At 36.2% G+C, this 14915-nt stretch overlaps 1 protein-coding gene across 2 annotated transcripts in view; it reads right to left on the bottom strand.

The window, feature by feature from the left end:
• Nucleotides 1–14915, bottom strand: part of USP3 (ubiquitin specific peptidase 3) — an 81827-nt gene that overhangs the window by 27160 nt on the left and 39752 nt on the right. For both annotated transcript variants that reach the window (XM_028494905.2, XM_007111004.4), the window contains 3 exons: nt 11431–11577; nt 7685–7791; nt 7427–7507 (listed from right to left, as the gene is read on the bottom strand). In XM_028494905.2, coding sequence (XP_028350706.1) covers nt 7427–7507; nt 7685–7791; nt 11431–11577 — 335 coding nt within the window. The remainder of the gene's footprint in view (nt 1–7426; nt 7508–7684; nt 7792–11430; nt 11578–14915) is intronic.

Here is a 14915-nt window from a genome sequence, read left to right as displayed (position 1 = left end):
TTTTTTGTTCTAGTTCTGTGAAAAATGCCATTGGTAATTTAATAGAGATTGCATTGAATCTGTAGATTGCTTTGGGTAGTATAGTCATTTTGATAATACTGATTCTTCCAATCCCAGAATGTGGTATATCTTTCCATCTGTTTGTGTCATGTTCAGTTTCTTTCATTATTATCTTATAGTTTTTGGAGTATAGGTCTTTTGCCTCCTCAGGTAGGTTTATTCCTAGGTACTTTGCTCTTTTTGATGTGATGGTAAATGGGATTGTTTCCTTAATTTCTCTTTCTGATCTGTGGTTCTTAGTGTATAGGAATGCAAGAGATTTCTGTGGTTGTTAGTGTATAGGAATGCAAGAGATTTCTGTGTATTAATTTTGTATCTTGCAACTTTACCAAATTCACTGATGAGCTTTAGTAGTTTTCTAGTAGCATCTTTAGGATTTTCTATGTATACTAGTCTGAAGTCAGGGAGCATGATTCCTCCAGTTCCGTTTTTCTTTGGCTATTTGGGGTCATTTGTGATTCCATTAAAATTGTAAAATTTTTTTGTTCTAGTTCTGTGAAAAATGCCATTGGTAATTTAATAGAGATTGCATTGAATCTGTAGATTGCTTTGGGTAGTATAGTCATTTTGATAATACTGATTCTTCCAATCCCAGAACATGGTATATCTTTCCATCTGTTTGTGTCATCTTCAGTTTCTTTCATCAGCATCTTATAATTTTCACAGTAGAGAAGTTTTTTCTCATTAGGTAGGTTTATTCCTAGGTACTTTATTCATTTTGATGTGATAGTAAATGAGATTGTTTTCTTAATTTACTTTTTTGATAATTCATTGTTAGTGTATAGAAATGCAACAAATTACTGTATATTAATTTTGTATCCTGCAACTTTACCAAATTCATTGATGAGGTCTAGTAGTTTTCTGTTGGCATCTTTAGGATTTTCTATGTATAGTATCATGTCATTTGCAATTGTGACAGTTTTATTTCTTCCTTTCCAATTTTTATTCCTTTTATTTTTTTCTTCTCTGCTGTCACTAGGACTTCCAAAACTATGTTGAATAAAAGTGGCAAGAGTGGATATCCTTGTCTTATTCCTGATCTTAGAGGAAATGCTTTCAGCTTTTCACCATTGAGTGTGATGTTAACTGTGGGTTTGTAATATATGGCTTTTATTATGTTGAGGTAGGTTCCCTCTAGGCCCACTTTCAAATGTGGTATATCTTTCCATCTGTTTGTGTCATGTTCAGTTTCTTTCATTATTGTCTTATAGTTTTTGGAGTATAGGTCTTTTGCCTCCTCAGGTAGGTTTATTCCTAGAATCCCACTTGATCATGGTGTATGACCCTTTTAATGTATTGTTGGATTCGGCTTGCTAGTATTTTGTTGAGGATTTTTGCAGCTGTGTTCATCAGTGATATTAGCCTGTAAGTTTCTTTTTTGTGGCACCTTTGTCTGGTTTTGGTTATCAGGGTGATGGTGGCCTCATAGAATGAGTTGGGGAGTGTTCCTTCCTCTGCAGTATTTTGGAATAGTTTCAGAAGGATAGGTGTTAACTCTTCTCTAAATGTTTGATAGACTTTGCCTGTGAAGCCATCTGGTCCTGGACTTTCATTTGTTTGAAGTTTTAAAATCAGAGTTTCAATTTTGGTACTCATGATAGGTCTGTTCATATTTTCTGTTTCTTCCTGGTTCAATCTTGGAAGTTTGAAAAAAAAAAAGAATTTGTCCATTTCTTCTAGGTTGTCCATTTTATTGGCATATAGTTGCTTGTCTCTTATGATCCTTTGTATTTCTGTGGTATCCACTATATCTTCTTTTTCATTTCTAATTGTATTGATTTGAGCCCTCCCTTTTCTTCTTGATGAGTCTGGCAGAAAGTTTATCAATTTTGCTTATCTTCTCAAAGAACCAGCTTTTAGTTTCCTTGATCTTTTCTGTTATTTTCTTCATCTCTATTTCATTTATTTCTGCTCTGATCTTTATGATTTCTTCTACTAACTTTGGGTTTTGTTTGTTCTTCTTTCTCTAGTTGCTTTAGGTGTAAGGTTAGGTTGTTTACTTGAGATTTTTCTTGTTTCCTAAGGTAAGATTGTCTTGCTATAAACTTCCCTCTTAGAACTGCTTTTGCTGTGTCCCATAAGTTTTGTATCATCTTGGCTTTCATTTTCATTTGTCTCCAGGTACTTTTTGACTTCCTCTTTGATTTCTTAAGTGATCCATTGGTTATTTGATAGCATAATGTTTAGCCTCCACATTTTTTTTAGTTTTTTCCTTGTAGTTGATTTCTAATCTTACAGCATTGTGGTCAGAAAAGAAGCTTGATATGATTTCAGTTTTCTTAAATTTACCAAGGCTTGCTTTGTTGCCCAACATGTGATCTATCCTGGAGAATGTTCCATGTGCACTTGAGAAGGTGTATTCTGCTGCTTTCGGATGGAATGTTCTATAAATGTCAATTAAGTCCGTCTGGTCTAATGTGTCATTTAAGGCCTGTGTTTCCTTATTTATTTTCTTTCTGGATGATCTGTCCATTGATGTTAAGTGGGGTGTTAAAGTCCCCCACTATTATTGTGTTACTGTTGATTTCTCCCTTTATGGCTATTAGCATTTGCCTTATATATTTAGGTGCTCCTATGTTGAGTGCATATATATATTTACAATTGTTATATCTTCTTGGATTGATTCCTTGATCACTTTGTAATGTCCTTCTTTGTCTCTTGTAACAGTCTTTAAAGTCTATTTTGTCTGATATGAGTATTGCTACTCCAGCTTTCTTTTGATTTCCATTTGCATGGAATATCTTTTTCCATGTCCTCACTTTCAGTCTGTATGTGTCCTTAGATTTGAGGTGGGTCTTTTGTGGATAGCGTATATATGGGTCTTGTTTTTGTATCTATTCAGCCAATCTATGTCTTTTGGTTCGAGCACTTAATCTGTTTATGTTTAAGGTAATTATCAGTATGTATGTTCTTACTGCCATTTTGTTAATTGTTTTGGATTTGTTTTTGTAGGTTTTTTTTCTTCCCTTCCTCTTTTGTTCTCTTCTCTTGTGATTTGATGACTATCTTTAGTGTTGTGTTTGGACTGCTTTTTCTTTTTCATGTGTGTATTATAGATTTTTGGTTTGCAGCTACATTGAGGTTTTGATATAGCAGTCTATATATATATACAGGATTAAGTTGCTGGTCTCTTAATTTCAAATGCATTTGTACTCTCCTTTTCTCACAATTGCTGATTTTGATATCATATTTGTGGTTTGATGATTTCCTACCTTTACTGTATGTTTACCTTTATTGGTGAGCTTTCCCATTCGTAATTTTCTCATTTCTAGCTGTGGCCTTTTCCACCTAGAGAAGTTCCTTTTGCATTTGTCATAAAACTGGTGATGCTGAATTCTCTTAGCTTTTGCTTGTCTGTAAAGCTTTTGATTTCTCTGTTGAATATGAACGAGAGCCTTGCTGGGTTGAGTATTCTTGGTTGTAGGTTTTTCCCTTTCATCACTTTAAGTATATCATGCCACTCCCTTCTGGCCTGCAGAGTTTCTGCTGAAAAATCAGCTGATAACCGTATGGGGATTCCCTTGTATGTTATTTGTTGCTTTTCACTTGTTGTTTTTAATATTTTCTTTTTGTCTTTAATTTTTGTCAATTTGATTAATATGTGTCTCGGTGTGTTCCTCCTTGGGTTTATCCTGTATGGGATTCTCTGCACTTCCTGGACTTGACTGTGTGTTTCCTTTCTCATGTTAGGGAAGTTTTTGGCTATTATCTCTTCAAATATTTTCTCAGGCCCTTTCTTTCTTCTCCTTCTGGGACCCATATAATGCGAATGTTGGTACATTTAATGTTATCCTGGAGGTCTCTTAGACTGTCCTCATTTCTTTTCATTCTTCTTTCTTTATTCTGTTCCACAGCAGTGATTTCCACCAGTCTGTCTTCCAGCTCACTTGTTTGTTCTTCTGCCTCATTTATTCTACTATTTATTCCTTCTAGTGTGTTTTTTCATTTAGGTTATTGTATTGTTCATCTCTTGTTGTTCTTTAAAGCTTGTAGCTCTTTATTAAACATTTCTTGTATCCTCTTGGTCTGTGCCTCCATTCTTTTTCTGAGATCTTGGATCAACTTTACTGTTATTACTCTGAATTTTTTTTTCAAGGAGATTGCCTATCTCCACTTCATTTAGTTGTTCTTCTGGGGTTTTATCTTGTTCTTTCACCTGGAACATATTTCTCTGCAATCTCATTTTATCTACCTTTGTGTGTTTGAGGTCTCCATTCCCCAGGCTGCAGGACTGTAATTCTTCTTGGTTCTGGTGTCTGCCCTCTGGTGGGTGAGGTTGGTCCAGGGACTTGTGCAGGCTTCTTGGTGGGAGGGACTGGTGTCTGCCCCCTGGTGGGTGGAGCTGGGTCTTGTCCCTCTGGTGGGCAAGGCCATCTCAAGAGGTGTATTTATAGGTGGCTGTTGGCTCTGGATGACTTTAGGCAGCCTGTCTGATGATGGGTGGGGCTGTGTTCCCACCCTGTTGGTTGTTTGGCCTGAAGCGTCCCAGCACTGAAGCCTGTAGGCTGTTGGGTGGTGGGGTCAGGTCTCTTTGCCAAAATGGTGACCTCCAGGAGAGCTCACACCAATTGAGTATTCCCTGGGGCGTCCGCCACCAGTGTCCTTGTCCCCACAGTGAGCCAGAGTCGACCCCCGTGTCCCCAGGAGACCTTCCAAGACCCTCAGGTAGGTCTGACCCAGGCTCCTATGATTGCTTTGCCCTGGGTCCCAGTGCATGTGAAACCTTGTGTGCGCCCTCCAAGAGTGGAGTCTCTGTTTCCTCCAGTCCTATGGAGCTCCTGCACTCAAGCACCCCTGGCCTTCAAATCCAAATGCTCTGGGGACTCCTCCTCCTGATTCCAGACCCCAAGGCTGGGAAGCCTGATATTGTGCTCAGAACTCTCACTCCTGTGGGAATCTCTGTGATATAATTATTTTCCAGTTTGTAGGTCACCCACCTGCTGGATATGGGATTTGATTATATTTTAGAAGCACCCCTCCTACTGTCTCATTGTGGCTTCTTCTTTGTCTTTGGGTATAGAATATCTTTTTGGTAGGTTCGAGTCTTTTTTGTTGATGGTTGTTCAGCAGTTAGTTGTGATTTGGTGTTTTTGTGAGAGGAGGTGAGCTCAAGTCCTTCTACTCCACCATCTTGTCTCCAGCCTCTCCCTCATTCTTAAGCAGAAGTTGAGCCCTCACAGGCAAATGTCTTTGATGCTTCATCATGAAAGATAATTGCCACTGCATGCTTCTTTGTCTCTCGAGGCAACCTGGTTATATTTTTGACGTTGTACACAGTTCAGCTACCTTATGAAAGTTTCCGAAATATGCTGCCTTTTCATCTGGAAATTTTTCTAGCCCTCTGGGTCCTTTACTAGGCGCCTTCTTGAAAACCACCAGCATCGTCTGAAAATCTCGTTTTGTTGCATTTCGCAGATACTGCATGGTTTAGAAATTCTAAAGCTGACAGTAAGCTCTTTAACAAAATGAAGTCTGAGAATTCAAAGGAAAGCCAGCTGAGTATACAGGTAACATGTTTCCAGCCAAACCCTCAACACCTCAGGATGGTCTGGGCCCCCTGATGCTAATACCAATCTTCATCAGATTTCAAGGAGTCTATGCCAAGAAAAATATTACTTGGGATATGAGGCAAATTCCATTTGCCACTCTTCTTGTTTATATAGTACCAGTCAACCACCTAAGTAAGCTGTGTCATACACTCTCCTGGATGGTCTCAAGAAAGGAACATCTCTCAGTATTAGGGCATTAAGTTTAAGTGAAATGTTACAGAGGAAATAAGAACCATGTATGACCAATTCAGGAGGGGTATGGGAATCAGCACTGAAGGAAGGAGGAAAGAAACCTGAACAAATGAGTGTCTCTGGGTCTTCCAATCAGTCAAAAATCATCTGGACTAACGGTTTTGTTAAACATGAGGAATTATTATTCAAATATATACCCACATATATATATTGAGGAACAGTATTTTTTACTACATTAATATTATTAGTGTTCTTATTGAAATTTTAAGATGAAGTCAATCTAATTTAGATTATATAATATGAGGCTAATTCCTTTAAAAATTTAACTTTCACTGATTTCCCCTCTAAATGATCAAATAATATTTGTTTTCTGCTTAAGTTAGCCTGTATTCACATGCCATATATATAAAGGGAAAATGATCTGACAGACACTTGCTATCAAGTATACTGTGATATTTTCTTAATCTCAAATAGGCCAAAAAACAGTTTTAGAGAAACATACTATAGCCACATATTTTAGGGGAAAGTGGCCTGGATGGGGCTTCCTTAAATTTCTTCTGTACTCCTGTTCAAAAGAGACAATCAACACTGTTGTATAGGTGGAGAACAAACTAAAAGCATCTACAAAGTGTTTTCATATACATTTTACAGTATAATTTGATTCTACAGCAGCACCGTCCAGCAGAACTTTCTGCAACAGTGGAAATGTTCTGCATCTGTGCTGACCACTACAGTAGCCACTGGCCACATGCGGCTACTGAGCGCTCTAATATGGCTAGTATAACTGAGCAATAGAATTTGAAATTTCACTTTGATTAATTTAAATTTTAATAGGCACATGTGACTTCATGGTTGCATACTGGACAGTACAGTTTTAGACCAACAGAATCTTCTGTTTTGTAAGAAAAGTTTACAGTATATGTATATTAATCATTATGACAATACTCCCTAAAACTTTTAGTGAACATGTAATTCAGGGTAGAAACTTTTTATTTGCCTTCACTGTAGAGGTACTTAATGACAGAACACATATTAGATCCTCTTTATTTTTTCTATCCTAGTTTCTTCTTTCTATGACTAAAAAGAATGATCAGTCATTTTAGTGGTTGGTCAAGGACAGGTCTTTTGCCTTGACTAAAGTAGTTAATACTCATTAAGGAAAAAATCTGTTCAGAAATCTCTCAAAGTAAATGTGAATTTTAATCTTGCAATTAAAAGCAAGGCCTCAGGCTTAGCCAACAGTTATGTCATCAAGAGAGCTCTCAAATTATTAGTCATACAAAAGAGTGAATGACACCATAATTTATAAAACTTTTCTGAGGTTCTTTCTTCCTCTGGTTACCAGTGGAATATCCATAGAATAAATTCTATTTCACTAGATCAGAAAAAGTTTTGTTACAAACTTTTAATTTTAAACTAGTTTTCAAAAGAGGAGAAAGGTGAGAAATATTTTATGTTTCACCTGGCAGGTCAGTATCTCTGGCAGGCATTCTTGCTAAACAGAATTTTTTTGTACAAGATGAGACATTCAGGTTTGACTTTTGTTAAGTTATAACACGAATTCATTAAAACAATTATTTGCTATTTCAAGGGGGAAAAATTCTAGAACATCAAAGTATCTTTACCTCGTAATGAACAAACTGGTCCATTTTCTTGATTCTTAGAGCGCTTATTTCTGAACTGACTTGGAATATCTAATGAAAGGTCTTAAAAGGAAATAGGAAAACAGAACTGTTAAAGGCATATAACCACACTCAAAAAATAATTTCATAAATTGATGTATTTTTAAGGATTTATCTCTTTACTGTCTTAGTTTTCAAAGGAAACATTACAGTTATTATTTTAATACAATGTCATATCTCCATATGCCAAATATGTCTTACCTAGGAATGGATCAAACTTTCTAGATTCTGTCCCACATATGAGGCAGTTAACCTCATTTTGGAGAATGCCTCCGAATATAGCCGTGACAACTGTAGATGCTCCATTTCTAAAGCAAATCACACAGGAAAACATCTCAGTAAAAAACTAAAATACATATGTGTAAAAGTCCTATAGGTGGCTCTGTTTGGGGGTGTATATATATATATATCATTTATTAATTTAAATTATAAAATAACACAAAAATTTCAAAGCTAATATATAGAAGTATACCAAATAAAAGGTTTAAGCCACTGTCCTTCCCCCAGCTCCTCTCCCAATCCCACTACTTTGTACAAAAGTTACTAACAAACACTGAACATTTGCCATTACTAACAGATCACATACATGCCTGTACTCAGGGCAACAGGACCCCTTTCCCTCAATTATACCCCTCAGAAAAGAGGGAACTGCCTTAGATTGGACCCTTTGCAAGACTTCTCATATTATGGGGAGCACTCTCAATTACTTTACTGTGAACAACAACCTTGATCAAGGATAGTTTCAGAATTTTTTTTAGATGGTCGTATTTGGGGAAAATGAGGTAAACAAATTTAATACATACTTAGTAATCACTGGTGGAGATATGACTTCACATTTGAAGTGCTGGATGTTACTATCAACAAGCCTTTTTATTAAAAGCTCACTTAAAACAATATAATAATTCCCTTGTGGAGATCAAAAAATATGTACAGCACTTTAAGAACAATAAAAAACCAACTGTTCTAATGTTACTTAACCTCTCTGTGCCTCAGCTTCATCAGATGTGAAACAGGCATAACATCTATCTACCTTAGAGGCCTGGTGACGATGAAATGGGAATATACGTACAGTGCTTTTAGACAAGTGCTTACCAAAAAGAAAGCCCTTAGAGTGTTGTAAGCATCTTTTATAACAATAATCAGGATCATACCTGCCTTTTGCTTTTCTTTCCTAAGTATGTATCTTGGACATGTAACTCACTCTTTAACAGGTGCACAGCCTGCCACGGTATGGACAGAGAATGCACAAGAACAGCTGAGAAAGTGCACCAGTGACAGCATGATTAGCAAGCACTTATATTATTTAGCACACTTACATGCCAGGCTCCATTCTAAGTACTTTCCATTTAAATCAGTTAATCCTCACAACTCTGAGGTAGATAAGATCATCCCCATTTTGCAGACCAGGAAGTTGAGGTTCATAGGTTAAATAACTTGGCCCAAGTTCACACAGCTGGCCTGACCTGAGCACCTGCTCTGGACACTATGCTCCTTCTCTTAATTTAACTAATATAATATTAATGGGTAAATCAACTATATACTTCAATAAAAAAATTATTTTAAAAACCAAAATGGCTTTGGGTTTCACTGCAACAACAGGAACCCACATAAAACTGTCAACAGAACAAATAAAGATGAATCAGAATAAAAATTAAAATATTCATGGATACTGAGGTTCATTTGTGTGCTTTCATTAATAGCACTAGAGTGAACACAGATATTAACTTTTGTGCACTTATGCAGTTACTTGAGCCAGTATATTGCTCTTTTTCGCTAATAGCAACTTGAGGTGGTTTCTGTCACTTACAGTCAATAGTACTCCTAATACACTGAACTGTACTTCGAGTTGCTCCAAATTAGACCTACTGCAATGATGAGACAGACAAAACCTACCTGAGCAATTCTATTATTTTAAAAGTTTGCTTCCTTTTCTATGACAGGGCTTCCTTCCTTGCTGGCAAAAGAAACATACTGTAGCTTTTTTGCTTTTTTAAGTTGTTCATAGGATACACATGGCTTTAGTAAATTATAAAGGGAAGATACAATGGGAACTGTAGGATAGAATGGCCATTTCAGGTTTTAGATTTAATATCTGTATCACAAACAAAGGATATACCCCCCCCCAAAAGATCTACTGAAAAATAAAGGGACTATGACTGACCCTTTCATACTGATGTTCACACACACTGCTGCCTTTAATTAAAATGGAAACTGCTTTATTAAAAAGCAGTACATTTAAACTCAATGTACATCTTCCTTTATAATTTCTTCCTCTGAGAAAAAGATACTAATGAATTCTTGGCTATCTGATGTGTATGGCATTAAGCTTAGTCATTATAAAATAACTTAAAACAAGATTCACGAATTATTTCAAAATCACTGTTCCACTTATCATAACTACACAACTAGAGAGTTTAAATATTGGCTACTTGGACAGGCTATTATGCTGCAAAGTTCCTTTATATTGGCACTCATGATTTTCTATGTATTAAAAATAACACATCCGCCATTTATTTCCACCATCCTCACCCTCACCTTCAGTAGGGTTCAGTGTGTTTATACGAATAAATACAAATACAGGAGACCCTTTTTTTTTTTGTAGTTTTAGCAAATATGATCCTTAGATCCTGAAATGCATCCTCCAGTGAATTTAAGAAAATATAAAGGAGCCTGAGTTTTGAATACTTGATAATTTTTTTATGATCCTAACTCACTAATGGAACTTAAAATTACTATTATTTAAAATATCATGAAAGGGTATGGATTAATACTGAAAACGCATTAGTTACTAAAAGAACATCTTGTATCACACAATGTGATTCCCTAAGGGTGCCCTGGGCATCAAATAAAATAATAAAGACATATATCTTCCCACTTCACACAGACTATCCTTCACAGAGTCCAGTTCAATATCCTTTGTGTATGAATATATCATCCTAAAATACAGAACAGAATTTTTCATTTAATACTATGTTTGATTTGGTGCTAGCAGCAAGAACATTTCTACCAGATCACAGGTCCTTCCCCTTCTGTACTGGATTCTAATTTGAACCATAGCTCCTAAGGACCTAGGTTCAAACATTTTAAAAAGTATGGCAATTCATGTTGACTGCCCATCTCTGATACAGTCAGATTAGCTGTGAGACTGCTCTGTCATTAAAAAGACCTTATCTTTACACAAAATCCGATTTACGGACAGTCAGGCAATATACTACAGCAAACCCTATATATAACTTACTCTCTTCTTCTTTCTTTGGGGAGTTCGTCTTATAAAATCCCTTTCCTGCATAGGTCAATATGAAACTTTTCCCAAAATTTGAACAAAAGGAGACAACTAACCAAGATCCAAGCTGAAATAAAAGTCAATTATCTCTCCCTCAGCAAAATAAACATTCTGATCTCAATGTATATTTCGGGGTATTAGTACGTGGGAAAGCAACCCAAAAGGTTTGTTTTGTTCATACTGAGAGCCAAAAAAAAATTCTGAAAAGTTACAAATGCCTCAATTTGATTAAAGAACAGACATATTTTTGGAACATTTAAGTCCAAATGCGGCTTTAGAACAATTCACATTCAAAATATTTTAAGCCTGTTATTAGTGAACAAATGTAATTATTTTAGTATATGAAAATTGTCTCCCATACGTTATTCAATACATTTGGAGGAAAACTTTTAAGTGCTAAATTGTACAAATATTTTCTATTTTTTCAAGTTTAAAAATAATCTATAGCAAATAACAATTAGAACTACACCTAGATGCAAGTACAAGATGCCTTCCATCTGGAAGCAGGAGGCATGTGCTACTCCACTTGGTCACAAAGTTCAAGTGCACAAAAGTTTCAGCAAAGGTCCAGAAAACTTTCCACCTTCCATTATAAATCTAATAAACAAGAACACCAGTAGAACTCTGAGGTCTTCCCAGAAAACAAAAGGAAACTAAATCTTACATGCAACATTTGTTACTTGCAGACAGAGTAGAATTCTCTTGCAGAATTGATGAGCGGGAAATACCGTTGAAACCGCCCTGGAGTTCCAAGTGCAGGTGGTCTAACAGGTAGCGCATGAACTCATGAGCGTCCTGCTGCTGATAGCCCCTTGGAGCAAACAGAAACAGTCACTGTGGGGCTCCGCCTGCCCAGCCAAACATGCAGGAGGGCAAAGTGTTGAGAAGGGCCACAGCCCTTCGCTCAGAGCACAGGGAGGCGCCCTGATCCGTCCTCCTCACTTCCTCCTTGTTTTACACATAAAAGTACCTTCAAGACAGAATTCCACTACTGAAAAACAAGTTTGAAAACACAGAATAGTAGAGCTAATTGAACTTCTAGTGATCTCAACTGACCTCACTTAAGAGGAAAACTGAGGGGCAAAAAAGGGGTTGTGTGACCTGCCTGAAGTCCTCCAACAGGAGAGTAACATGTCTCCTGGACGGACTGTGAATCTTCCCATTTCCCACATGGCCTCTCTACAAGATGCTCAAATGTTAAAATTTCACATCTTAACCTGCACCAGAAAACTAGGTCTAAACCACCATCATAAGAAAGAAGGAATTTAAAACTAAATCTTTAGACTGAAAGATACTAATTTTTAAACACTGGCTGAAAGGAAGAAAAACTTTATCTAAAGAGTTAAAGACGTATAACATTCTATACTTGCATCCTAATTTCTGATTCAAGACATTTTTTAAATAAATAAAAACTTTAAAACGCATTGACTATAATTATGCTCTAGCCCAAAACTTTAATATATACAGCAACATATTCTGAGGTTACTTCTTACACTATATTCAGTCAGGAAATTCTATGGAATTCTACTAATACAGATCAATGACAAGTGAACAGTAACGAAATCTGACAGAAAATTAAGCTGGTACAGTTGGAAGGTAATAGAGGTTTATGTAGATAAATCCAGCAATGATATCTAAAGTACATTAATAAAATTATGGATAGGAGAGACTACTGCCTACATTTTTACAGGCATGGAAGGTTCTCTTTAATCTTTGCTCTAAGTGGCAAGTTTTCTGGCCTGGTCTTGAGTCAAAACTTCCACCACTCTTCCAGGCAGTGGTTCTATAAACAAAATTTCTTTTAACCAGAGTCCCCCACCTTTTCCTAAAATTTCTCCTGGAAATAAATTATGGAAATGATCTGCCTAATCAATGGAACCTAAATCGAAAGTCACTTTAGCATTTCACTGTAACTTTTTCGACACTATTTAGCAGCTAAATATTAATATATATGTTCAAGTATTTCTAAGACTTATGAATAAAAATGTTAAAATTCACAGTCAAAAGTATTCAAAGTTGGTAGTTCCTTTATATATCTAAGGAGGTGCTTTAAACTTTTTCAACAGAACATACACTTTTTTCGTGACTCAAAGGTAAGATCAGCATTTCAGGTCATATTTGAAATTCTATCGCATATAAAAAATGTTTTATTCTCTCACCAAAATAACCTAATATCTAATCATTATTTTCTAAAATGGATCCTGAAAACCAGTACCTTGCAGTTATGTCAATTTGTGTTTTCATCAAACACACCCGTCCCTTTTTAAAACAATCTGCCTCATGTACATTAATGAATATTTCCAACCATACCATGATTCTCTTGCTTCTCTTTCCTTATATCAAAATACATTATTTTCTAATGTTTCCTTTACCATTAGAAACACATTTGTTGACCTACGTGAGATCATGGAACACTCATTGTTTTATAAAGATAAGTTATGGGGATCTGTTTCAATTTGTGATCTTTACCAGATAACAAAAAGTCTATGTTTCGTCTAGGACTGGGACATTTTTTTGATTCTGACTAAAGAGACATTTACAATTCCATTTCTAAACATTTAAATAAAACCTTTCATTGATTTATCTGAAAATCTTAATAATTATTATTTAGTATATTAAATTCAACAGACTTCAGTTATCTTTTCAATTATTTCTCAATTATACAGTCTGGGCTTCAGAGTTTCCTCTGCAGTCAACTTAGGTTTCTTTTGTTTGGTAATCATGTTAAAGGAAACACCCCTCACATTTGGGTGCAGTGTTCATGTTCTGTATACAAATTATTTCAGTGATGTCACCCAAACAGGTGTTTGTGAATTAGTGAGGAAATGAATTTATGAAGAACCAACTGGTATCTCTGTGACAGATCAGAATTGAGAGAGAAAAGAATACAGAGGGAAAGCATGGTGGCTCCAATTTTAACACTGTTCCTTATCTTCACTTGTCTGTGACCTTCGATAAGCATTACCTCTTCTTAATGTCTACAGAAAATCTGTGTCATAAAGATGCTATGAGAAATCATCTGTGGAGAGCACACTGCAAATACAAAAAGCCTAGAAGATCATGATGCATCCCTTTTGAATGAGGGGGCAGAGAAGGACAGATATCGCTGAGGCACAGTGCATAGGAACACAGAGCAACTGTCTCTTCACAACAAGTTTTGACACAACGAGGCAAGCCATATTTATTCGGATCTTAAGAACAAAGAAATGTTCCAATAAAGAATGATCAAGGAAAATGTTACTCTGCACCTGCTTAAGTGAAAGGCAGACACTCCAAATAATAAAACAGACACCACATAATACAGGCACACACAAGCACTTGTGTGATGCTCCAACATGTGCAACTGTGACACATGCCTGTGCATTACTGACCATTCTCTGTGTTTTGGCAGGACCAGTACATTATGTGTAAAATGGCAAAGACCAATACGGAATAGGATATGCCTCTACAGAATCAAATTTTATCATACTAGAACAAACTTCTTCTAAAGTACCTAGGTCACATTAGAATTTTAGATTCTGTTCATATTTAAAATAAGTTACTGTTTTGTCCAAATTATCTGCAAAACCAAAATCAGTTGAATTTAGCTATTCCTATCCAGTGTGAGGGACCAATCAAGGCCGAGTTTCTTCAAGACAAAAATACCAGAAAACGAAAATGACAAAAATGATGTTTTGTTTACAAAACACATGCAAAAAAAATACGATAGCTAAATTCTTAGAACTAATACAGCATACCTGGTTTTACTGCACTTTGCTTTGTTGTGCTTTGCAGATACTGCCGTTTTTACAAATTGAAAGTCTGTGGCAACCCTGCATCAAGCAAGTCTATTGGTGCCCCTTTCCAACATTTGTTCACTTTGTGTCTCTCTATCACATTTTGGTAATTCTCGCAATACTTTAAACTTTTCCATTATTGTTATTATTTGTTAACGTGATCTATGATCAGTGATCTTTGATGTTACTACTGTAATAGTTTTAGGATGCCACAAACCATAAAAGGCAGCAGACTTAATAAATGTGTGTGTTCTGACTGCTCCACCGACAGGCTGTTCCTGCCTCTCTCCCTCTCTCAGGCCTCTCTATTCCCTGAGACACAACAATATTGCAATTAGTCCAATTAATAACCCTCAATGGCCTCTCAGTGTTT

The sequence above is a fragment of the Physeter macrocephalus genome, chromosome 11 (genome assembly GCF_002837175.3).
Source record: "Physeter macrocephalus isolate SW-GA chromosome 11, ASM283717v5, whole genome shotgun sequence".
NCBI lineage: Eukaryota > Metazoa > Chordata > Mammalia > Artiodactyla > Physeteridae > Physeter > Physeter macrocephalus.
The sequence above is the reverse complement of the archived record's forward strand: the minus strand, read 5'-3'. Positions and strand labels throughout refer to the sequence as shown.